The sequence below is a fragment of the Mesocricetus auratus genome, unplaced genomic scaffold (assembly GCF_017639785.1).
Source record: "Mesocricetus auratus isolate SY011 unplaced genomic scaffold, BCM_Maur_2.0 Super-Scaffold_100033, whole genome shotgun sequence".
Taxonomy (NCBI): Eukaryota; Metazoa; Chordata; class Mammalia; order Rodentia; family Cricetidae; genus Mesocricetus; species Mesocricetus auratus.
The window spans coordinates 14,230,174-14,256,996 of NW_024429213.1; the positions used below are offsets into that span (position 1 = coordinate 14,230,174).

Genomic DNA, 26,823 nt, shown 5'->3' on the forward strand with positions numbered 1-26,823 from the left:
AAAACGATTTTTTTCCTCCATAGATTGGAACGTTCCCAGTATTCCAACAATTGTCTATGATTCTTTAACTTAGTAAAAGTACTTGTTTTATTGTCTGTATGAATCCTTTTGCTTCACACATTTATATTTGGTGTCAGGGGTCAAAATGCTGGAGGAAATTTGGCTGACAGAACTAGCGACTGTACCCTGGCGTTTTTCTGTCATACCATCGAATTTGAACACCTGAAAGGAAAAATTTTTTAAAGTGCTTAGATGTACTATTATTTCATGCTAAAAGCTTAATTTTTCAGTCTAGATAATGTCTTTGTTAGCTGTAAGGAGATCTTTAAGCATGAAGTTTTTTGGGTTCCCCTTAGCACTTCGGCCCAGACTCACTGCAACATGGGCCTCGAAGATGTCCTTCAACTCCCACGTTACCAGTCAGCCTTAGACTACCACAAATCAGGATACTGGATAGGGGCAGTGAGCTTATGTGGTTACTAGGGCTAGCAGCTTTTAGAAAAATGTTTTTTCAAAATTTACATTTTGAAGCCGAGCGGTAGTGGTGGCGCTCGCCTTTAATCCCAGCACTCGGGAGGCAGAGGCAGGCGGATCTCTGTGAGTTCGAGGCCAGGCTGGTCTACAGAATGAGTTCCAGGACAGACAGGACTACACACAGAAACGATGAAAGACCAAAAAAAAAAGTACATTTTGAGAAGTTGCTTCCCAAAGGGGAATTTGGTAATTCGTCTCTAATAGTATTCCCTATTCTGAAACCCGTATACTTTGTATTAGATGAATTTTCTTAGTTTTTTAAAATATAGGTTCAGTGATGGAACAAATTTCCAGCTCTGTAATAAGATTTAGGAGACTCTTAGTCACTCAGCAATCACTTATGGTGATTTTTGAATGTACTTCTTTTTGCTAAATTGATTTTTAGTGATGCCATTGTGAAGAGAATTTTTTTCTTAATTTCATTTCAGATTACTTTTTGTTTGCTAGCTCTAATATTTTTTTCTGTAGGTTCCCTTCTTCCTATCTGTATACATAGTGGTTTACATATATTTGATTTTTGGATTAAGTCTCCTGCCCTTGTAATAAATTCATTTGTTAGTGGTAATTTTTAATATATTGCTAAAATAAGTTTGTTAATATCTTCTTAAGGATTTTGCTTCTTTATTATGAGTGATGTTTGCCTGTGATTTTCTCTTTTGTGTTGTCTTTGAATGGTTTTAGTATCACTGAGTTGGCATGTTACCTCCTGAGGTTTTGATCTTTGAGATAGGCATAGAAGTAATGTTAAATATTCTTTAAATGTTTAAAGTTTTGGAGGAATTATGAATTAAAAATGTATTTTTTAACTGCAGGCTTCTATCTATATGCACATATTAAGGATTTGCTTCTATGTTTTATGTGTGATGTTGACCAGAAGTTCTATTTTTGTTGTCTTTGAATGGTTTCAGTATCACTGAGTTGGCATGTTACCTCCTGAGGTTTTGATCTTTGAGGAATAGAAGCAATGTTAAATATTCTTTAAATGCTTGTTTTATCTCTCCATTTAAAGTATCTGGGACTGGAGTTTAATTTTTAGAGGGATTATAAATTAAAAATTTTTAATTTTTTAAGATGTGGGCTTATAGCCCTGTGCATATATTAATGATTTTGCTTCTATAGTATGAGTGGATGTTGGTCAGAAGTTTTCCTATTCTATCCTTGTCTTTAGATGGTTTGGGTATCACTCGGCTCACATGTTACCTCCTGAGGGTTTTATTTTTTTGAGATAGGCATAGAACTAATGTGGACATGGACAGCAGTAATTGGACTCAGGGAAAATGTAGAATTTGGAGGAATATGGGGTCTAGGACACCAGGGAGAGTTGGGAGGTAGTTAGGGGTGTATCCGATCAATAAACATTGTATGAATATATTAAATTTTTAAAAGTAAAAATATTTTAAAAACTTTATTCAAATTGCTTCATATTGGGTGTGCTATGGACATTTGTGATTTCCAATGAATTGCTGTATTGATTGTTTGCATACACATATGCACTGATTCTATTGATGTCAGCAGGGTCTGTAGTGATATACTTTGGTTTCCTATTTTAAATAGTTTTATTAAAACATAATTGAAATGTAAGAGCTGCAAATATTTAATATGTATTATTTGATGAATTTAGTCACATAATATCTATCACAGTATCACTGAAATTAAGGTATTCGTTTTATTTCTCATGTTTTTATTTGTTTTTTCTATTTCTCTGTTTCTCTGCTCCAACTCCTTCTTTTTTTTGATACATGGTCTACATATGTAGTCCAGGCTGGCTTTGAACTAACTATCAGTTATAGGTTTATGCTACCATACCCAGGGGCCACTAAGATTTACTTTCTTAAATTTGAAAGTTAGCAATATCTACCACATTATTGATTTCAGTCATTATTGTATATCATGCCTCAATACTATATTCCTGTCTCTTAAGATTTATTTTTATTAAGTGTAAGAGTACACATATACACATGCATGCATGCACGTGTGTGTGTGTGTGTGTGTGTGTGTGTGTGTGTGTGTGTGTTGCATGCATGCCATGTGAATACTTCTGGAGTCTAGAAGATGACATGGATCCCTGGAATTAGAATTACATCCCATTTTGAGCCACCCAATATAGGTCCTGGAAACTGAAGAGTCCTCTGTGAGAGCAACAGGTGCTCCTAACTGCTACACCCTCTCTCTAGCTTCTCTCTGTGTCATTTTTATATTAAGTTCCCTCTCTTCCTTGTCTGTCTTGCTAGAGCTTGTCAAATGTTTCATCTATTAAACTACCAGGTTTTTTTTTACCTTCACTAATTTGTTTTTTCCTTTTCATTGTCAGATGCCCTGGAACTGGAGTTGCCAGCAATTGTGAATTATCATGTGAGTGTGTGCTAGGAATTGAACAGTAAGCACGCTTAACCACCAACCTATCTCTCTAGCCCCTCCATTATTTTTTACTCTTTTCATTGTTTTTTCTTGGTTTTCCAGTATCCCTATTATCTTTTTTATTTTAAAAATAGTGTGCTTATTTCTTTTGCTAATTTGTGAACATTCTGTTTGTAGATTATTGGTGACAGATTCTCTTGCTTTCCCATACTCCGGGAGACACTTGATTTCCCCCTTCACTCGTAAAGTATATTGTCTCTGTGTATATATTTTTCATTTGGCAGATTTCTGCTTTTAGTTGTTGGAAAACAGTGTTACTCCTGGCCTGGTCGTTCCTGATGAGAAATCCATTGTCATTCACAAATTTTTACCTCAATTTGAAAGGTGCCATTCCTCCTTTGCAGCTATCAAGCTGTTTGTTGTTAAGAATTTTTCTCTAAAGTTATAAAAATATTCTTTCATTTTTATCTATATTTCCATGTCTTCATTCTCACACTTGAATCATGGATACATCTAGAATGTATTTTAATGTGAAATAGATAACTTTTTCTACTGGACTTTAATGTAGGGTATAGGGAGGAAAAGAAGGGACAGCTCATATTGCATGCCTGGGAGTGGTCTATTGGAAGATGCGTGAGTTAAGGGTTAGTTCCTCTTTCCTCCATGTTCTTTTTGGTTACTTCTCTAAGAGAAGGTTAAATGAACTTGAGACATGATGACTAAGGGAAAAATATTTTTAGTTTTCAGAAAAAGCCAGTTATGGTGGTTCATGCCCATACCCCCAGCACTTGGAAAATGAGGCATGACAATCCTGAATTTGAAGCCAGTTCAGGTGGAATCTTTTTTTTGTTGTTGTTGCTGTTTTTTGGGTTTTTTGTTTTGTTTTTTTATATCCTTTTTATTTTAATTTTAAATAGCTTGTTTTACATGTCAACCCCAGTTCCCTCTCCCTCCCCTCCTCCCGCACTCCCCTTCCCCCCCCCCAGCCTCCCACCCTATTGCCACTTCCTTCCACATAGGGGATATCTAGAGTCTGTCATTTCACTCAGGGCAGGGTCCAGGCACTCCCCTAAGAGTCCAGGCTGAGAGAGCATCTCTCTTTGTGCTATAGGCACATGAAGACAGTTTGTATTCCAGGGATAGACACTGATCCACTGCTCAAGGCCCCATAGGTTGCCCAGGCCTTCTCACTGACTCTCACATTTGGGGGGTCCAGATCAGTCCCATGCTGGCCTCCCCACTGTCAGTCTGGGGTCCAAGAGCTCTCCCCTGTTCAGATCAGCTGTCTCTGCTGGTTTTGCCAGGTGGAATCTTATGTCAAAAACCAAAATGAGTTTTAAAAAACCTTTTGCTGGGTGATTTTTTCCATATATTTTTTATTTAACTTTTTACGCATGTTAGTTTCAGTTCCTTCTCCCGCCCCTCCTACCCCGCCCCCCAATCCTCCCAACCCATCACCCCCACTCCACCCCCCTCCACTCCCCAGGGAGGGCGAGAGCCTCAATGAGGGATCTTCAGGGTCTGTCACATCATCCTGGGGAAGGGCCCAGGTTCTTTATTGTTTTGCTTTTTTTAAATGATGAGCTAGAAGGCTATAGGTAAACCTAAATTACGTCTCTTTTGATTTGTATGTTGCTTTTGATTGGTGAGCCTTTTCTTCTGTTGACTAAAGAATAGTGACTCAAATTAATTTTTTTTTTGTTTTTCGAGACAGGATTTCTCTGTATTGTTTTGGAGATTGTCCTGGAACTCGCTCTGTAGACCAGGCTGGTCTCAAACTCAGAGAGATCCACCTGCCTCTGTCTCCTGAGTACTGGGATTAAAGGCATGAGCAACCAACACCCAGCTAATTTTTAATCCTTGTGGGACACAGTTATGCGCAGTGATGATGCTTACAGGAAGTCATGTGGATAGGAGATTATAAAAAGGAGAGGACCTGGGATCATATTAATATTTTTTTTATTTTTATTTATTTTATTTGCTTTTTTTAAATTTTATTTTCCAGTTTAAATTTAGATAAGAAACAAGGTTGCTTCACAAGTCAGTTCCAGGTCCCTCTCCCATTCCCTCCCTTCCTCCCGTGCCCCCCCCCCGTTATCCCCTCATTTCTCCAGGGAGGGTGAGGCCCTCCATGGGGGTGTGCATAGTGTGTCATTTCATATAGGGCAGGGCCTAGACCCTTCCCCAAGAGTTCGGGTGAGAGTGCACCTCACATTGTTCTATGGGAGTCCAAAGTCCGTGTGTATACTTGGCATGGGTACTGATCTGCTGCCCAAGGCTCAATAGATTACCTAGGCCTCCTCACTGACACCCAGATTCAGGGGGTCTTGATCAGTCCCATGCTGGCTTCCCAGGCTGATGCCTGGGATTCAAGAGTTAACCTTTGTCTGGTCAGCTGTTTCTGGGGGTTAAACCAGCCCAGTCTTAATCCCTTTGATCATCAGTCCTCCCTCTCTGTTACTGGCTTTCTTGAGTTCAGCTCAGTACTTAACCAAGGGAGTCTGCCTCTTCTTCGATCGGCCACTAAATAAAGTTTCTGTTTCCCAGACTCTCTGGCCATAGGATTGAAGGCTGGCACTCCCCAGATCTATGTCTAAAATCCATATATGAGAGAGTACATGCCATGTTTCTCTTTTTGTGACTGGGTTACCTCACTCAGGATGGTTTCTTCTAGTGTCGTCCATTTGCCTGCGAATCTCATGATTCCATTATTTTTTTCTGCTGAATAGTACTCCATTGTGTAGATGTACCACATTTTCTCTATCCACTCTTCAGGTGAGGGACATCTAGGTTGCTTCCACGTTCTGGCAATTACAAATAAAGCTGCTATGAACATAGTGGAACAGACATCTTTGTTGTATGAATGGGCATCTGGGAATAAACCTACCACAAGACCCAGCAACTCCACTCTTAGGCATATTAATATTTTTATGTAGACACTGTGAGAGACTGTCAGGAGCGCGGTTAATAATGAGGGTAAGGATGTGGTTTCTGTGGTAGAGTACTTGCAGTTGAAGTCCAGGATTTATCCCTGGCATCTCTGTTTTCTCTTTGCCTCCTCACAGGATTAGTTAGATTATAAATTCTGTAAACTTTCTGTTAATTCCTCCTTCATATTTTCTAGTACTGGGAACACAGCCTCTGTTCTTTAAGTAATTTGTTCAACAACTAAATTAATATATAAGTGAAATAAATGAGAATATCTGTATTTTAGAATTGCTATACCTCCATGTAGCTTTCTGATATTGGGCACTTAGCAAGCTGCATACTGTCCTCTGTAAAATGGGAATAATGAAAGTGCTTATCTTTTTTGGTCAGCATGTAAAGCAATTCAACTTTTTGCTACAATTAGCATCGAGCTAGGGCTGAATTAATTTTAATTTCTACTAGCTTTCTGCCCTTCAGGTGCTCATTCATAAAATAGGGGCCAAACTTTATGTCATGTTTCTCCTACAAGGCCATTTTTAAAGCCTCCAGGACTTAATACTGGACTCTATAAGGGTAGTTAATTGTTTTAATTGATGTGACACTACATTTTTCAGTGGTTCTTCTTTCCCCATCCTCCAGGAGAATGGAAACATGTCTTTGTAGAGACACATTACTTCCCAAGCCTGGTCCATCTCAAAACCACAAACAAATGGCAGGTCCAGTAGCCCAGGAGTTCAGTTTAAAAATTCCCGTTTCCTCTTTTTTTCAGGGGATCATAGTATCTGTATGTGCTGCTTGGCACCCTGCTAACCAGTCAGCATTTTACTTTCTCCTGGAGCAAACTCTAGTGAGCCTTGTTAGAGAGAACCCAGGACTGGTTGAGACAGACAGGGTAGGTAAGGACATGTATCTTTGTTCTTTTCCTGGTGTTTCTTACTCTTTTCCTTAATCTCTGTGGGAGGGAGACACCTTTGTTTTCTACTGTCAGCTCAATTGTCTGGCACTGTCACCTGCTAGTTGGTCCTTGGGTCACTCCACCTACTTGTCGCACTCTGTCTTCTCTTGTTGGAATGCATTGTATACCCGTAAGGAAATATTGGTCTTCTTCTGTCAGTCAAAACTATTTAGAGTAAACCCAGTACAAAGTGGAGCAAGGAGTGTTTACTGGGGGATGAGATAGGAAAGCTAATGAATGGGTTTCAACTCAGGTGGATTATCCAGTACACATGGCTGCTATCAGAGTACTTTTACAAGTGGTTTTTCACAAGTGAAAGTATGCATGATTGATCTCATGCACAAGTGCTGTGAGATCTGATGGATTTCTAAGACAGAGAATGCCACTTGAAAATGTGTGTGGGACTACAGATAAAAACTAGTTTTTTTTCTCTTGTTATCCCTTTTATTACTACTGACTCTTTTAAATTTTTTATTATCACTTTTTATTTTAATTTTAAATAGCTTGTTTTACATGTCAATCCCAGTTCCCTCTCCCTCCCCTCCTCCCGCACTCCCTATCCCCCCAGCCTCCCACCCTATTGCCAATTCCTTCCACATAGGGGATATCTAGAGTCTGTCATTTCACTCAGGGTAGGGTCCAGGCACTCCCCTAAGAGTCCAGGCTGAGAGAGCATCCCTCTATGTGCTATGGGCACACGATGACTGTTTGTATTCCAGGGATAGACACTTAAGGCCCCTTCAACTTTGTTTTTCCTAGGGATGTCTTCTACTAAGAATAAATTAGAGTATTTGAAGGTGAGAGGTCCAAGGGACTGCAGAATAGTGCCTCTTAAACTTTAAAATGCATACAAAGTACCTGGAGATATTGTTTAGTTGCGTACTCGGACTTTGTAAATCTCCCAAGTTTTGCTAATGTTGCATGTCATTGATCATACTTTGAACAAGGAGACATCTGTGGTCACATTGCCTCATTTTATTAGTTGGAAAATCCAAGTGCAGACTTCCCAGTGTTATCAACATAATCACTGACGGGGTCACAGCTACATTAGGCATTTTCTGCCCCAGTGCTGCTTTCACTGGCACTGTGATATGCCCTCCTCCCAGTGCTTTGCTTCATTCAACTGCCTTGGATGTGAAATGATGTTGATACTCATTCCTGTACTCTGTTTTGATCAGATTCACTCTGACACCCTTGTGTGGTTTAGAATGCACAGTAGAGAATCCAACAATTATCAGCATAAAATTGGGGAGACAGAAGATCTGGAAAGGGGAAAGTATTCGATTTTTTCCTCTAAGGAAGGTTTGAGGTTTTGTAGGTGGTAGAAATCAAGAGTGCCCTTTCATGGCTTCTATTTTATTTTTATTTTACACACACACATACACACACACACACACACACACACACACGAGTAAGGCCAGAGATCAAAGCCTAAGTGCCTTCTTTACGTGATGTCCATTTTTTTTTTTGCAGCAAGTTGTCTCACTAAACTTGGAACTCATAGACTGTTTAGATTGGATGGCTAAGGAGTACCAGGGATCCATCCATCTCCTCCTCCTTCCTCTTCCAGTTCTGGGATTATGGGCGCGTACCAGTATGCCAGGCTTTTACATGAGTGATCTGGATCTAAACTCAGGTCCTCATACTTGCAGAGCAAATCTTTTACCCGCTGAGCCACGTCCGCAGCCCCGAAATATCCCTTTATAAAAGAGTGTTTTAGAGAGTGTTGCCCCCCTTCTGCTCTGTTTGTCTCTGGTGGCTGGGGTATGAGTTTACCTAAATTAGTGTATGTATCCCTCAAAGCAGATGCTTTGTATTCTGGATAATGAGTATAAGCCATCATCTGCATGGTTTTATTTTTCTGGGGTTTAGTCTGTAGTCATCAGCTGAGAGTTTGCTAGTCTCTTGACACCATATTTCTTCTTTTCTTTTGAAAGGTAGGGGTAAGTCATAAACAATGTAGTTGAAACAAGAATGGCGATAGTGGTATAAGTGATTTCATACAGCATTCTAAATGATAGGTGTATCCAGTCTAAATTTATTGCTGCTTGCCTGAGTTTTGGGGGCTTGAGATAAAAAATTGGTTTGGGTTTGAGAGGAGAGGAATATATATTTATTGAGCTCCTACTATGTATGCTTTATACATGCAGATTTATATTTGAGCTGCATGACTTCTCTTCATGTAAGTGGTACTACAGTTGTTTTGCAAATGAGGTTCTTGAGACTCAGAGATGGTAAATTAACTGATTTAGAAGCCTGATTACTAAAATGCTAAAACCTATGTCCATTCTACCTCTTTATACTGCAAACTTTCAATTTTTTGAAATGTTTTCAAACATGATCAGAAAGACTATAGTACTTTAGAAAGTGTGCTAATCTGTATTGATTAATATTTTGTTAGGGGATAGTCATTCACTTCACTCATTTGCTACTGTAAAATGGAAATTGAATTTGAAAGGGCAGCTCTCAGAGTTGAAAGGATCTCTTGTGTAACTGAACAGCAATTTTATAATAATGTAGCTGCTTAGCTGGGTGCTGTTGGTACACACCTCCAATCCCAGCACTCAGGAGGCAGAGGCAGGCGGATCTCTGAGTTCGAGGCCAGCCAGCTCTACAGAGTGAGTTCCAGGACAGCCTCCAAAACAATACAGAGAAACCCTGTCTCGAAAAACAAATAATAATAATAATAATAATAATGTAGCTGTTTGTAAGGTGCATATGTATATCCTTTTCTTTTGAGGCAGGGAGGGTTTCTCTGTGTAGCCCTGGCTGTCCTGGACCTCACTGTAGAACAGGCTGGCCTCCAACTCAGAGATCCACTTGCCTCTGCCTCCCAAGTGCTGGGATTAAATACATATGCCACCGCTTCCCAGCACTTATGTGTAATGTAACTACTGAGGTAATGTAATAATCTAAAAGAACCTTTTAGATTATAAACTAAAATCCCATACTGAGATTGGCAAATCTAAAACTCTCCTAAGGGATGTTGTGACTTAAATTCTTATCACATATTATTTTCAGTATTTCCTTTCCTTCTGCTCTTAACTTTTCTATTTGTTTTCCTGCCTAGGTGTCTAGATAAGATACCTAGATAGAATTAGATTATAGTATCTTCTAATTGAATGCCAGCTTTGGTTACAATCTTGCCTGTCATGTATACATGGCTGTATGCAGTCATCCTCCTGTATTTTTGTGTAGTGTCATAATTTCTGTGCCCAGAACTTTAAAAAATATCAAGTCCACCAGATAGTAACCATGCTATATAAGTTGTCATGTATTTGATTGTTTCAGTGTACAACACTTATGTAAATTTGTGCTTAGTATTCCTGAATCTAAACTATGGACTAAGACGTAGCCATGGTACTTATATAGAGGGTGGCATGTCTCAATTAAAAGACCCTGTAAATAGAGATAGGTGTACTTACTTCTAGTTTATAGGTGAGGCAGCTGAAGCCCATGTTGTTTAAGTCATTTTCTCAAGGTTAATTGCAATAGAATAAAGCTTTGTACCCAGATTTACTGGATATACATTTAAGCTATGCATCTTCCTAGAGATGCTAGAGAAAAACTAAGTTTTCTTAAGAGTGTCTACAGAATTTTGTGATAATTCTGGTGAATACTATTTTAAAGCATTTCTTTTTGATTGCAGCTCTGCCTTGGATGAAACACTGCTGAATCTGTATTAAGATGCCACCACCACTACTACCCAAAAGCTCCAAACTGGAGCCTGAGAAAGCTCAGCCTAACAAGATTGTGCCCAGTGAGGAACATCAATCTGAAAAGGTTAAAGTAAAGGATCTCTTCCAGTAGTGTCTTATGCAGTCTCTTTATGCATTGCCTTGGAGCTTATTCTGAACTCAGAATCTTTTATGATGCTTGTATTCTTCTGAGAAAGTGGTTGTTTCTAGCAATCCTTGGAGTTGAAGAATACCTGCAGGTTGGAACACAGGGCTAGGAATTAAGAATTTGGTTCAGTGGTGGCAAATACCTTTAATCCCAGCACTAAGGAGGCAGAAGCAGGTGGATCTCTTTGAGTGTGAGGCCAGAGTGAGTTCCAGGATAGCCAGAGAAACACAGAGAAACCCTGTCTTGAAAAAACATACAAAAAAAAAAAGGAATTTGGTTCAGGGTTGAGCTCTTGCCTAACATGTTGAAAGCCTTAGGTTCTATCCCAGTCATCCCTCCAAAGTAACTTGTGCAAAAGATAAAAATACTCATACTTCAATATGTATGGATTGAAGCAAGGTCATTTACCACAAAAGCCAAACAATATAGAATTCTCATCAATGTTCATGTCTATACTTTTTTATTCAAGTTGCTCCAAGTATCTTACCAGGAAGCTGTGTACATTTGTTGGTGGTACATTTTGTCAGTAAGAATATTATTGTGCTTTTTAAATATCCAGATTGAGTATTCATAATTTGAACATCCAACATTTAAAATTTTCAAAGTCTGAAGCACATTGAGTGCTGATCTAATTCTGCAAGTGAAAAATTCCATATTTAATCTCAAGTGATGGAGTTTACGGTCAGCCTGCAGGCATTCTAGTGGCCAAGGAGATTTTTCAGTGATTAAAGTGGTTGCAAGAATGAGGACCAATTTGAATTTCTAGCATCCACATAAATGCTGAGTGGACATGGCAGCTTGCCTGTGATTCTAGTGCTTAGTAGGCAAAAACAGGGGATCCCTGGAGCAAGCTGGTTAGTCACACTAGCTGTGTAGACAGATTTTTTTTTCCGAGACAGGGTTTCTCTGTGGCTTTGGAGGCTGTCCTGGAACTAGCTCTGTAGACCAGGCTGGTCTCGAACTCACAGACATCCTCCTGGCTCTGCCTCCCGAGTGCTGGGATTAAAGGTGTGCGCCATCCCCACCTGGCCTGTGTAGGCAGATTCTAGATTCAAGTGAGGAACACTGCCACAGTGAATATAGTAAGAGCAATAGGAAACCTTGGGTTTCCACATCCACAGGCACACAGTTTCACATGTACACACTTGCACACATATGTGTACCCACACATTTGAACATGCATATATATATATATATAAATGCATGCATACAACATACATACAAAAATGCAGGTCCACTAAAAGTATTACATAAAATTTCCTTCAAGTTATACTTTTATAAGACATATATACAATAGAAATATGAAATTTTGGCAATGGGGAGGGGAGGGTAATGCAAGAGTAAATATATCCAAGTATGTGATATACTTGAACAAAATATCAATATGAAACTGATTGCTTTGAACAGTGAATATAAATTAGTGAAATTCTTTTAAAAGAAAGGCTGGAGAAGTAGCTCTATGGTTGAGAGCTTTTGCTTCTCTTAGAGAGGATTGAAGTTCAGGTCCTGATACCTGTATTTGGTGGCTCACAGCACCTTAGAACTCCAGCTCCAGGGTATCTAAAGCTCTCTTCTGGCTTTTGTGGGTACCCACATTTACATGCATATATTCATATGCAGAAACACACACATGCATATAATTAAAATACATTTTGATGCTGGAAAGATCGTTTGGGTTTTTAGAGTATATATTTCTTTCCCAGAGGATTCAAGTTCAAATTCCTGCAACCACACTGAGAGGCTCACATCACTTGTAACCACAGATCCAGGGGAATCCTATGGCTCTGGCCTTCATGGGCATCTGCAGCCATGTGCACATACCAAAACATAGGCAAGACATATACATAATTTAAAAATAATAAAAATAAATCTTGAAAAAAGAAGAACTAAAAAGAAATATCCCTGGGCCCCATTCTGAAGATATTTAATTATCTATATATAAATACTTCAAATATGAAGAAACCTAAATCCAAGAAACTTCTAGTCCCAAACATGTTAGATATAGGATACTCAACCTGTATTAAACTTCAAGAATGTATGGTACACTTAAACTTTCCTGATTTAACTTTGGGATAGTTTAACATTGACATTCAGACCCTATATATGGTGATGCTATATTCATCACCATATATATTTTAACAAGAGTTATATTAACAGTTGTGAATTATTATCAAGAGAGAGTTCCCTGAAGCAAAGAGCAGTAGGCCGTATCATTTCTTTGATTGGGCTGGACGTGTAGCTCAGTGACAGAGCACTTTTCCACCAGGACCAAGACCTTGTGTTCACTCTCTAGCACTAAGTTTTTGTATGTGTGCAGACAAACATTTCCTATTAATTTTTGCTTCATCTTAGTAAAATGATTTTCATGTAGGGAATCAGGGACTTTTTCCATGTAAATTTATCAGGAAAGATTTAATACCTAAATTGAGCTTTTGTTCGTATTAAATATTCTGATTGTAGTTATGGCATTGTGTGTTTTCTTTTATGGCCATTAGTTTTCCAACCCTAACTTTCTTTGATCACATTTTGCAAGTATAATTTTTTTGTTTTTGTTTTTTCAAGACAGGGTTTCTCTGTGTTGTTTTGGAGGCTGTCCTGGAACTTACTCTGTAGACCAGGTTGGCCCCGAACTCACAGAGATCCGCATGCCTCTGCCTCCTGAGTGCTGGGATTAAAGGTGTGCGCCACCAGTGCCCAGCTGCAAGTATAAGTTTTATTGAGTTCAGTTTTCCCTCTTAATTTTATATTGAGGAGATTATTTCTAACAGTAATGCTAAGTAAGAATTAGAAGACAACGTAAACTGACAGTTTAGTTTTCAGTCAGTTTGAAAGAAAAATGTTTTGTTATTTGCTAATTATTTGTACTAGAATTATTCATCATAAATGAGATAAAGATGAATAGTTTATTCTTTAGCTGAAGTAGAAAGCAAAGTAATTCATAGTGCTCCTAGAAGTGCTGTCTTCTGCTGGAATAGTGTGTTATATCATGAATACAATTCTCGAAGTTTTTGAGCACTTACTGTGTCATATACTGTTGATAATGTATATAGCAGAAAGCAAATGATCACATCCCAGTGTTCTGCTTGATAATTGTAAGAACTTCCTTATATAGGTAAGACAGAGTTTGTTCTTATAATTTTAAGAATGAAATCTGAGATTTAATAGATATTCAGCAAATAGAAACTATTAAAAGATAAAAAAATGCTACAAGAATAATTTCTCCTAACGTCTAGCTCCAGACTGAAGGGAACCCACACACAGCAGGGGCTTCCTCATGGACCCTGGATCAGGCACAAACCACACTCAAACACCTGTTTTCACAGAGAGATCCCTTATTAAGCAGGGAAGAAAAGTTAAAGTGACTGCTTTCTGACCCTGGCAGAAAACAGCAACATGTGTAATTTTTAAGAGGGAGGAGGAGGGGAGGTTTATGTTAGAATGGGCTAGGATGTGGTGGTAAAGGAGATAGGGGATGACAGAGAAGGGGATGGGGACAAGGGAAAGGGGGAAGGGTATTTGTCCCAGAGGGACAAAGGACTGCCTCTGTATAGAGGGGAGACCAACATGGTCCTTAGGCAAATGGTGGTTTATAAAAGTGAAGCGGGGGAAAACCTGTGTTAGGAAGAGGTATTTGATTTTAATTGCTCATGTGAATTAGATGAGCCAAAGGGGGCTTTTGATTTCTCCACCTTGGTAGTCAGCCTCAGGAGGAAGTGGCCAAATAAGGGAACAGACCTTGGTGTCTGGCTTTAGGAATGTAATTTAACCATTTTTAGCAAGGTAGAGGGAAGAAGGGCAATGCCTGCCAGAGCCACATGGTCAGGCGAGCTAGTGTCCCTTCACATACAGTTTTAGTGACTCGGGAGTGGGATAAGGCACGTGTGTACAGATACATGATACCTAGAAAAAATCCTTGTTGCTCAAAGTATCCAGCTTCCTTATGTCCTTTATCACATCTCTTCTCCTCCATAAGCCCCACACAGCAAATAATAATTAGAGATAATCGGTATTAACAAACTATTTTCTTAAAATAAATTATTCTCCTGTGGTGTCTACAAGCACTCAGGACTACATAGATTTAAAGTACCATTTCTTTCCATTTATAATTTATCCAGACTGGAAAATGTATTCTAGAGTAGAGAGTTTGCTTAGGATGTACAAAACTCTGGGTTCCATCTTTAGCACACTTACAAAAACACTTTGAAAGTATTTTCTCTTTTGTAATCCATAAAGACTCTGTAAGGTAGGTTATCATACCAATTTTACTGATAAGAAAATTGTCCCCAAAATTGAGTGACTCTTTCTTCCAAGATCAATATTTAATAGAGAGCTGATTCTGGGTAAGCACACTATCATCCTGAGTGAATAAGTATTAACTTAGTTCATTTAGTGTAAGAGACACTTGTGTTATTAACTAACTTGGAGGTAACCCTTTTGAAAGAACCACTTAGTAGTGCTGATAGTTAAACTTGGATAGTATAACCATAACTATGGGAAGAGAAAGAGAATAAATTAGCTTCACCAAGCTGTTTTATATTTTGAAATTTTAACTGAAGATCATTTGGTCTCTTTATAGTCTCATACCTTTCATCAATGACTGTATTCTTCAGTGACTCTTTAACTATCTATAGGTACCAAAATAAACTTTTATTGTAGTTCCTAAGATTTATTATCCATACTGTGGACTTTATTCAAGCCCTGAATATGACCTAAAGTTCCAGAGGGTTTATTTACATTTGGCCATGCTCATTTGCCTCTTATTTTTACAGAGTGGAGAGGATAACCATACAACATCTTCACCTTCATTCCAAGACACAGCAAAAAAGAGATCAGCTTTTGAAGATCTCACTAATGTGAGTATGCTAATCCTATTCTTTTCTGAAGTTTTATACAAGTCTTTGATATTCTTTGCCTGAGTGATCTTTCCTGTTTATCAGCAGACCTTGACTTTCTCAGAATGGTGACAACAGAATTTATTTGGAATCAGAGTGACACAATTTCACAAGCTATACAGACTATTTTTACTGGAACATACTATTTATATCAATTTCTATGTTCTCTGGAGACACTAAACACTGACTAGTATATGGAATTGTGAATAACAACAAAACTATGGGCAATTATATTTCCCTAAAATCTGCAGGTGGCTCCCTAGGCTTTAGAAATGAGTTATAATAGAATAATTGTAGTCCAGAGTAGCTTTATCGATTCAAGCACTGTGAGAGTTTGAGGCAAGACCATTTTTTTTCTTTTCTGTAAGATTGACTAGCGCTCATCACCTCTGTATCCCAGGATTTAAATTCTATAATTAGCCCAGTGACAGTGACACTTAAACCACCTCTCATGTCTATGAAACTACGGAGGAGAGGTCCTGTAGCCATAGACTGGTGGGGCCAGCCATCAGCACCCATCACAGAGGTCTGAGGAGGATAACTTACTGGAGTAAATGGGAAGTATGGACCAAGTGGCCTCGATAGCAATTAAAAATGAGTATTTCCCACTATCTGAACAGTTATCCTAGTCTCCTCCACGTTAATTTTGATGGTTTTATTGGGGGACTAATGTCTCAGTTTTAGCCACCAGGTCCAGAAAACCTGAGAGATTTTCCTGTGGAGGAGGAACTTGGGGTACTAATCTATTCTGATGAGACAAAGGGACAGTTGACCTTCCAGTATCCTGCCTATCCAAAGTTTGGGGAGGGTCCTGGTAGAGGGTGAGGTGAGTTCTTCATGCAGGAAATGGTGTTGCCACATTTGAGCCAGGTCTTGGGTGAAGGCCATTTTCTTTGAAGTGAACTCAGGGCTGCTGCCAGAAGCAGTTATTTCTGTCTATCATGGAAAGCTTTTGGGGGCCTTTCTTGCCCTTCCCTTTTATTAAACACTTAAGTGCCATATTCAGAACATCTCTGAGGGGTTTGAGGACCATCATCTACATTGAACAAACTTTACATTTACTTAAACTTGTTTTCAGTTACTTGCTTCAAGCTTAACTTTGACAATATATACACAAGACTATAAAATGGGAGATAAACATAGGTTTCTCCCTCCAAGCTTGTACTTGTAAATGAATTACAATTTATTTAGCATGACTACAAATATGGTTTTGAGCACATTAAAGAATTGGATCCTTTATAAGTTGATTGATCATTAATTTGTATGTCTTATTATCAATAGCAGTTTACAATAAGTTAGTAACTTTTATAACATTAGGATTCCATAATTTTGTCTTTGTTAAATTTGAACCTTAAAATTTATGTATAAATTGAAATTTCTTTAGTATGAAAATACACTTTAAACCATAAATGCAGTCCATGGGGGAGATTAGGAACCTCATTTTCCTGACTTTTTATAGTGTAATTAAAAAATATTTCAGTTTTTATGGAATATTTTTTCCAAATAGCTAAAGCCTGACAAAGTTAGCAAAGATATAAGTGATTAAAAGTATGTCTTTAAATCAGTTTCTCTTAAACTGAACAGACCATTATAAACTTAGCAATTTATAAGCCTGAATCATCAAACATGCTGTTCCTAAATCCTATTTTTGATAAACCTTGTTCATAGTTTTGTCCTCATGTGTTGTTTTCGACTCTTAGGACAAAAATCATCATACAAAAAGGTATGTGTGGTGGTGGCACATACCTTTAATCCTAGCACTCAAAAGATAGAAGCAGGCAAACGAATTTGTTTGAGTTTGAGGTCAGCCAGGTCTACAGAGCGAGTTCCAGGACAGCCAGGACTATACAAAGAAACCCTGTCTCAAAAAAAAAAACAACCAAACAAAAAAAATCATCCTTATGTGAAATATCTAAGGAAAATAAACAAATCATCTTGGAGGCCTCCCTAGTCTAATAAAAAAAAATCTGTTTTTCTAAATAAGAGTTGAGTCCAAGCAACATCTGTGGTATAGTATAGCAAATTAAGATTACTTGTACATAGATTTATAACTATCAACCTTTTTTGTTACAAGTTTTAAGCTACCTGTGGCTCTGCTTGGGGTTTTACAGACTTTTGAAACCACACTCCGATGATCTTACAGATCTGAAGATAAAGAAAGCTTACATTTCTACAGAAAGTTCAAAGATTTCTATGAATTTGAATGGCAGAACATTTTAAACAAAACCAAGAAAAGGAGAGTGGTATTAAGAGAGCTAAACAATATGTGATTACATTTAGCCATATTATTTTACATATATATTTCTCTTTATTAAAAAATTAAATACCATGAGATAACCAATAGTAACCTCTGTTGTATATAGTTTAGTGTCTTTTTCCTGGGCTGTCCTGTTGTCCTCCTTTTCCCTGTCCCAGAGTCAGAGGGCACCCTGACCCAGGACAGTGGCCTTGGAGACAAACATGCTTGGTCTAAAATGTGCAGACCAAATCCCATTCCCAGAGCCAACTTTTCAGTAGAGTAAAACAGGATGTGAAAATATTTTAATATTATCCATACCCCAAAGGCATTTGAATCTCTGTAAGGCTAAACCCAGTGATCAGAAGGAGAGAGGAGAGGGGGAAGAAAAGAAGATATTTCAGACTATTTGCTTGTTCCATGGTCGAAACTGTCACAATCTGTGAGAATTTTTAAATCCAATGTGCCATTTTCTTGCCATTGAGGCTGATTATCAAGCTTGTATTGAGGCCAAACTGCATTTGCAGTAAAAAAAAGTTCGAAGAGGGAAATAAATTTGAAAAGGCAGGCAAGAGGAGTTGATGAGTCTAATTCTGGATGGGAAGATCCCATGGGTGGTTAGAGGGAGGAAGGGAGAAACCTTGAAGAAAGGGTGCCAGGAAAAGCAGGGCAAAGAAGAGGTAGGAGAGTTAGGAAAGGGTCTGAAAATAGGAGGTCCTTCCAAAGGAGAACACCAACATCATAGGAGTAGAGGCGTAGGGGGGTGACATGGTAAGGGTTAAGTGCCATAGGACAGTCTTAATCCAAAGGCATCCTCAGGGAACTGACACTTGTCAGAGACATGCCCATGATCATGTGGACAGGCATCCCTCATTCATGTGATGGGGCACCCAAAAGGGTGCAGGGTTGCTGTGTGGCATACCAGTAATGCTTGGTGAGTGAGTGAGTGAGTGAGTGCGTGAGTGAGTGAGAGGAAGATACCAGGAAGTTACAAGAGAATACTGAGTAGGTGAGGAGAGATAAGTAGATTGATCAGGTAGAGGAGAAAAACAGTTGAAAAGACTGACTCTCAATTTTGGAGTCAAATATGTGGTGGGTGGCAGGAGCCAGCAGAGGCCATTGACCTGTACCCAGGAGGTTCAAGTTGAGAGTTTGGTTTGGGTATAAGAGGAAACAGGCTTTCAGGGCCCAAGTGTCCCTTCCAGATTCTGACACCAGTTTCTGGCACCATATGTAAGGCACAGTGAAACTATTGAACTAGACCACTTCAGGAGTAGAAAGGCAGTTTACTTGGGGGAACTGCACTTCAGGCTGTTTCTTGAGGGCAGAAAACAACAGGTGACAGGGAAAACCTTGTCAGTTTCTATGGGGACAGGTAGTGGTGGAAGGAGAGGTGCAGGCCAGAAAAGCCTGGGATTTAACATGGGAATTTGATCTGTTGTCGACTGCTTGTGTTATTCAGAAACCTTTGCGCTAGATAGTTGAACATTGGGGGAGGATAAGGGAAGTAATGGTTTTTCCTGACAAACAGAAACCTGTTTTACAGGATTTCTGAGGACTGCTTAGTTTAGGTTTTTGTTACCTAATAGCAAAATCTTCTGTGGCATACCAGTAAGACTCTTGTGGAGTAAACAAGAGAGTCAAAGCAGAGAGCTCTGGGACAATGCTGATGCTGAGTAGGTGAGGAAGGAAAACTGGTTTGAGATGGTAGAGGAGAAAAACAACTAAAGTGACTGACTACATTTTGGAGTTGAAAATAGTGGGTAGCAGAAGCCAGCAGAGGCAAATGATTCATACCCAGGAGATTTCAGCCTGAGCTGAGCCCAGGCTGACCTTATGGACCTTATCAGTGGAACTGCCATTTTAAAGGCAGGCTTTGAACCTAACAACGAGAATTCCTGAGTTCACTGTCTAGTTATGCCAAAAACAGTCACCTGAATTCAAATAATGTTAAGGTGTTATGAAAAAAATCAGAAATAGTAGAAATAGCAGGACAAAGGTAGTAATTTTTCTTAGAAAATCATAATTGATACCTAATGAGTGCTTATGATGTCTTGAGTATTACTTTATTTGTTTTCCTTTTATCAGGCCACTTACTCTTGTAATAACCCCATATAATAGATACTACAGTTATCTCTATTTGACAGATGAGAATCAGTGTTGGTTTTTAAGTCTATTTCACTTAGTCTAGAGAAAAGCTTGATGAACTGTTCATGCCCTCTATTGTAAAGTATTTTTGTGACTGTCAAAATACTTCTGTTAGACAGTGTTTGACCCCATGAAGAATGATTGTATGAACAAAGTTCTCTATTTTCAATCCCTGTTAATACAAACTTTTTGTGAAGATTATAAAATACATATTAATTTTTCATATTTCAGTTTTACACACACACACACACAATGTGTATGTTCGTTTCCTATCCTGTTAAATAATGGTTCTAGGAATTTGGCTGAAACAAGGTAGATACACAATTTACAAAAAATACACTAATTAGAAAAAAAAGTATTTCTTAGTGTAACTTCCCTTGGTCCTTCTCATGCAGAATCTCTAAGGGGAATGTGTGGAATGGGATTTTTTTCACTCTTTGCTCTTTGGGAACCCACCACCCAGCTCCCAAATAAATACACAGAGACTTATTTTTACTTATGAATACCTGGCCTTAGTTTGGCTTATTTATAGCCAGATTTTCTTAACTTAAATGATCCCATCTACCTTTTTCCTCTGGGTTTTTGCCTTTCTCTATCCTATATACTTTTCTTTCCTTTTTTTACTCTGTGGATGACTGTGTTGCTGGGTGGTTAGCCCCTGGTGTCCTTTCTCCTTTTCTCACTCCTCCCCTTTATCTTCTGTCTCCTATTTATTCTCTTCTTCTGGTGACCTCTCTTGCTTAGCTGTTGGCCATTCAGCTCTGTAGTAGACCAATCAGGTGTTTTAGACAGGCAAAGTAACACAGCTTCACAGAGCTAAACAAATGCAGCATAAAAGAATGCAACACATCTTTGCATCATTAAACAAATGTTCCAACAGCATAAACAAATCTAACACATCTTCATCTAATATTCCACAGAAGGACAAGTTATTTTTGAGTATTTGAACTTATATAAGAAACTAAGAATAACTTTATACACACAAAGTAATTTACATTTTATTATTTTTATGTGCTTATGTGGTGCATGCAGAGGCCAGAAGGTGTTTTCGCATACCATGGAACTGGAGTTACAAACAGTTATGGGCTGTCATGTAGGTGCTGAGAATCTAACCCGAGTGTTCTGCAAGAACAGCACATGTTTTTACTCACTAATCCATCTCTCTCCAGCCCCAACATTAGAAATACATCACTTACAGTTTTAGAAGTTAAGAAATCCAAAGTGAAGATGCCAGTGGATTTGGTATTTGATTGGAGACTATGTTTTCATATAGCAGAAAGCAAGAAAATTCCCAAATGAATCACATGCCAGGGCACTAAGTCCAGTCATGAGGTCAGACCATCAAGATATTTACTCAGCACTGTAATGCAGCAATTTCAAAGCAACTCTTCCATATTTATGTCACAAAACAAAGCTAATAAACAGTGTTTAATATTTATTCATTATATCCACTCCATGGAAACCCATCCTGACTGAGGATATATAGTCAAGTAATGCACATGTAAATTATTTAGATTAATTGTTTCTTGTATCGTTTTTATTTAATGTGATTGTAATAATAGTTGAAATAAAATTAGGTTCATTTTAAAGGTTTAACTTTTAATTTGACTTTTTACTGACATCATTCAGATTCATGATTTCTCCTACTGTTTAATAGAGTAGCCAGGATTAGTGTACTATATACTCTTGAGAGACAAATATTAAATAAATACCACTTGACAAAATACGGTGGTGGTATCATGAGTAGATTTGTGTTAGAGGTTTGCCCTGAGTAGCTAGTTGTTCTAGGCAAAACTAGACAGAAAAATTAGTCATGTTTCCTGTATCTTCTGTGCATTTTAAGTAAAAACGTAATTAACCATCTTGCCAGTTATTCATGAGCCAGTATGCCTGGCATAGAAATCACAATTGGATCCTACATCTCTTGGGAACACTTATGGGTGCTGTTTTTTATATGTACCAGTATTATTGTACTGATTGCTTAGTGTAGCTCCCACTGTGTTTGGTTGGCCCAGTGCCGTATCTGTTATGAAATTTTTAGATTGTGACTCCTGGGAACATCTAAATTATCTGTCTAGCATAGAAAAACCTGTCATGACTTTCTTATAGAAACCACTTATTGGGTAATATGTGATTCTTTTAATTTGCTGTCCTTTTTTCTAGGCTTATGAAAGTCAAACTGTCCAGTTAAAGCAGGAAGACAATACAGAGCTTAGGAGCCATGCTTCCAAGAGGACAAGCAAGGAAGTTGGCGAAGTTACTCAGATAAAAACGTAAGAGAAGACTCAACTGACATTGGCTCATATGATAGAGAGACTGTGACATCATTGTGTCTGCATTAAGAGTATTTTAGTGAGGCACAGTGGTAACTACCACATTACTTCTGGGTGCTGATAGAAGACCATCTGTGGTTGATGGAGTTATAGGCCTCTTCTGTCTTTCTTTTTCCATGGGTTGTGTTGTTAGTGCAGAAATTGAAAATGCTGTCATTATTGCAGAATTGGACAAGATATCATATTTGATTTAGCTCCTGTTCAAGATAGTCTATGTGGGGGAGCATGGAGTCAACCTAACTTTTCATGAAATCTCAGCAGCTAGCTAATAGCACACAAGTTTGCTTATCTAATTAGAAACTTTGGGATATACCCCTTTTGCTACTTGACAGAAATTATCTCCTTGCATCCCAAACATGTGCCTTTCAGTTATTAGAGGTTCTTCTACAAGAAGATTAGAAAAAAGAATTTACCCTTAGGAAACCGTTTTCTTAAAAGCTGTTGTAAGACCTTTCTACACTTTCTACATTCTTTTCTTAATCCTCCTTATTTTGGCTAGCAATGAAATTTATTAAACATATACAGCTACACTTTTGACTTTACACAATGTCTGTTGTTGAGTTTACACTGCTAGCATAGAGTTGATTATCAACTTTTCTTTGAGACCTGGGTTTTACTATGTTGCCCACAATGACCTTGAACTCTTGATACTCCTGCCTTAGCCTCCCATATGTTAAGATTGCAAGTGTAGGCCACTATACCTGGTTATATATTTATTGTCTGTTACTGTACAGAAAAATATTGACTCCTTACTATCATAATTATTTGTTCTTACTCTCTCCTAAATCTTCAGATGTGGTTGGGCATTCACAGATTACATTTCACTGTTTTTAAATTTTCTCTTTTAAGTAAACATACAGCATAATGAGATTTACTATTGTTTTTTCATGCCTATGTGGCTATATTCTGTTCTGCTTCATCAGCCTTATCCAATTACCCTCCTTTGGACCACATGTGTCTTGGCTGGTTCCCTGTTTTCCCTAGCCAAGATGGTCTCCCCTTCTGCTTTCATGTCATGTGTATTTCATTACCCTTTCTTACCTCCCCTCTTCTTTAAGGGTTTCTCTTTATTCTAATTCTTTTTATTTGTTTGGTTTATTTTTAAGACAGAGTTTTTCTGTATTGCTTTGGAATCTGTCCTGGAACTTGTTCTATAGACCAGGCTGGCCTCAAACTCACAGAAACCCACCTGCCTCTAACTCCCAAGTGCTGGGATTAAAGGCGTACACCACCAAATTTCAGCTCTAATTACTTCTTTAGGTACTGACCAATATGTACTTAAATAAATTAGAAAGATGAATGTAACAAAGCTAAGCATAGCTTCTAATGAATAAGGTAAAAAGATGGGAATTTCAGAAATTAACCAGCATGACCCACAGGGCATGCAGCTAATAGAGAGAAATGCGACTGGAAGATTCATATTTATTATTTAGTTTGTGGCTTAAATGGAATTCCTGGGTTGTGCAAACATATTTGGCCCTAATTCACCATGTCAGTTTTTCTTGAATATCTTTTATTATTTTGACATTAGCAAGAAACAAACATTCTTCTTTTTATTCAGGGTTTAGTGGAATGGACCTAATAATGACACTATAATGAGTAATACCTACCATTTGTTGGGACTTCACTATAATCACATGTCATTCTATGTCTTTTAAATTTTTTGAGGCAAACTTTCTCTGTGTAGCTTTGTAGAGCAGGCTGGCCTTGAACTCACAAAGATCCTCCTGCCTCTGCCTCTCAAGTGCTGGGATTAAAGGCACATGCCACCACTGCCCAGCTAAAATTTTTTATTTTAAGTAAAATATAATTTTCCTCCTTCTCTTTCCCCTCCAGCCCTTTCCAGGCTCCCATACTTTCTCAAATTCATATCCTGTTTTTCTTTGATTAGTGTTGTTATATACATGCCATGTCCATTTAGTGTTGCTTATAGGATTTGAAAGCTGATCACTTGGTATAGGATAACCAATTAGGGGACTTATCACTGGGTAAGACTAATTCTATCTCTCTCAGCAGTTATTAATTGCCTGCTGTTCTTTGTGTAAGAGTGGAGCTTGTGAGATTTTTTTTGCCTCCACACTGACATGTCTGTTGGTGTTGTCATTGTTCAGCTTCTGTTGAGGCAGTCACATTGTTGAGATTTCATGGATAAAGCTTTCCTGTCATTTCTAGGAGACACATCTCACAGCAGATTTCCTGGTCCTCTGTCTCTTACAATCTTTCCATCCCTCCTCCCACAATATTCTTTGAACCTTATATGCAGGACTTATGTTATAGATATATCAACCGTGATATATCTGCATCTTGACCATTTATGGTTTTCCCTAATGCTCTCCACCTGCTGCAAAGGGAAGCTTCTTAGATGAAAGTGATAGTTGCACTTATTGTGGTTACAAGAATAGGGTTTAGAATGCAGTTAGGAATTTTGCTGGTCTAGCAAAGCGGCAGTAGTAGGTTCTTCTCTAAGATGAATAACCTCACTAGTTCTGGGATGCTGGCTAGGTTTCCAGTAGTAGATATTATTTTCTTCCTGTTGAAGTGGCCTTAAGTCTAATTAGATAACTGTTGGTTACTACCAAGATAGGAGTGTCACTGTTGTACTTTTAGGGCTATCTTGTCATGTTGGTCATTGTTTTGGTTTACAGGTGTTATAACTGAATAAGACTGTTGGTTACTTCCCTCCTTTGGAAGCTGTCATGACACCTTCTAGTACTATGAAAGGTAGCCTTTGGGGAGGAAGCTTTCAGATCAGATCCAGCTCGAATCCTTCATATCTTGTGCCCAAGATATGTGGTGTCTTCAGCAATAGGGACTTACCTTCAACCTCTGGGAGGTACCCAAGGGTAACAGCAGTAGCCTATATTGTTTTAGGGAGTCTCTGGGACTACCCTGACCAACACCTTAAAGGGAGGTTTCTTGTGCCTGGTTCTGTGTGTTTTTATTTTGTTAGTCTATGACTCTTGTAGAGAGGGGGGAGCATTATCAGCCCAAGTGGCATAACCTTAGATAAATATAAATTTTAGGTAAATATAAAATGAAATGACTCCTCAAGACCTCTGTAAATATCTTTAATGACATTTGTCTCTCCTCCCTCTTTTCCTTCTATATTGATCTCCTTCCCCACTCCCAAACTTAAGACCCCTTCCTTTTCCCCTTTTCCCCTTTTCTCCTTCATATCACCTATATCCTGCTAGTCCTCTCTCTAGCCTCACCACCAATGATCTTTTTTCATTTTTCTGGTTTATTTGGTTATTGCCAGTTCTATATTAATGCCTGATGATTTGGAGTAATGAAACACAGACAATAGAAACATGCATCATTTTTCTTTATGGGTCTGAGTTACTTCAATCAGCATAGTATTTTCCAGTTTAGTCCATTTACCTGCAAATTTTTGTGTATCATCATGTACATGTATCATATTTTCCTTATTCATTCATCTGTTGAAAGACATTTGGGTTGTTTGTATTTCCAACATATTGTGAATAGAGGAACTACAAACATAACTGAGAAAGATCTGTGCAGTAGTATGCTATGTTCTTTGGGCAAAGGAGTGGTATAGCTGGGTCATATGGTTCACTTATTTTTAGCTTTAGAAAGATTCTCCATACTGATTTCTTGATTGGCTTCTCTAGTTTGCATTCTTACCAATAATGAACGAGGGTTCTGCTTTCTTCACATCGTAGCTAGCATCTATGGTCAAATGATATTATTTATCTTAGCCTTTCCAACTAGGGTGATATGAAATCTTCAGGTTGTTTAGTTTGCATTCCCCTAATTGCTACAGATGAACACTTTGGAGATATTTCTTAGCTAATTTTATTTCTTCAGTTGGGAACCCTTTGTTTGGATCCATAACCCAGTTTTCTTGACTCTTTTTTGTGTTGTTTATATATTCTGGATACTAATCCTCTGTCAAATGTGTAGCTGGCAGAGAGTTTTTCCCATTCTGTAGCCTTATCTTTTCTTGATTTACTGTTTCCTTAGCTGTGCAAAAGCCTTACTTTTTATGAAGTCTCACTTGTCAGTTGTTGGTTTTAATTCCTAAGCAAATGTACTTCTATTTAGAAAGTCCTTTTCTACCTCTATATCTTGTAAGTACAGTCTATGTTTCTTCTAGCAGTTTAAGATTTCAAATTGAAGCCTTTGGTGTACTGTGTTCTTGGGTCTAATTGTTGCATAGTGATAAAAATTATATATATATATAATTTTATTTTTCTGTGTATGGGTACCATTTGTTGAAGATATTGTCTTTTCTTCAATATATATTTTTGGTCTCTTTGTCTAATATCAGATGGCTCTAGTAACATGTACTCATGTTTGGGTTTTCGGTTTTGTTCCACTGGTCTACATGTCTATTTTTGTGCCAGTACTGTACAAATTATAGTATTATAGCTCTACAGTATATCTTTATGTCTGGAATAATTATCCCTCTGATTTTTGTGTATTGATCATGTATCCTGAAATCTTGCTTAACTTATCTATTATAATTGCTTTTGTATGAATTCCTTGGGATTTTTCTATATAAGATCTTATATGATAATATAATTTTGATTATTTCTTTCTAATAGAGATGCCTTTATTTAATTTTATTAT

The 26,823-nt window shown here is 38.0% G+C and overlaps 1 protein-coding gene across 8 annotated transcripts in view; it reads left to right on the top strand.

The window, feature by feature from the left end:
• Ccnb3 (cyclin B3) overlaps positions 1–26,823 on the top strand; it is a 94,502-nt gene that overhangs the window by 45,023 nt on the left and 22,656 nt on the right. For 3 of the 8 annotated variants that reach the window (XM_040733744.1, XM_021235974.1, XM_021235975.2), the window contains 4 exons: positions 2,846–2,886; positions 10,425–10,558; positions 15,391–15,474; positions 22,061–22,170. In XM_040733744.1, coding sequence (XP_040589678.1) covers positions 10,463–10,558; positions 15,391–15,474; positions 22,061–22,170 — 290 coding nt within the window. In that variant the 5' untranslated portion in view covers positions 2,846–2,886; positions 10,425–10,462. Of the gene's footprint in view, positions 1–2,845; positions 2,912–6,589; positions 6,717–10,424; positions 10,559–15,390; positions 15,475–22,060; positions 22,171–26,823 lie in introns of those variants that run through there. The other 5 variants (XM_021235979.1, XM_021235980.2, XM_021235978.1 and 2 more) reach the window with 4 other exon arrangements.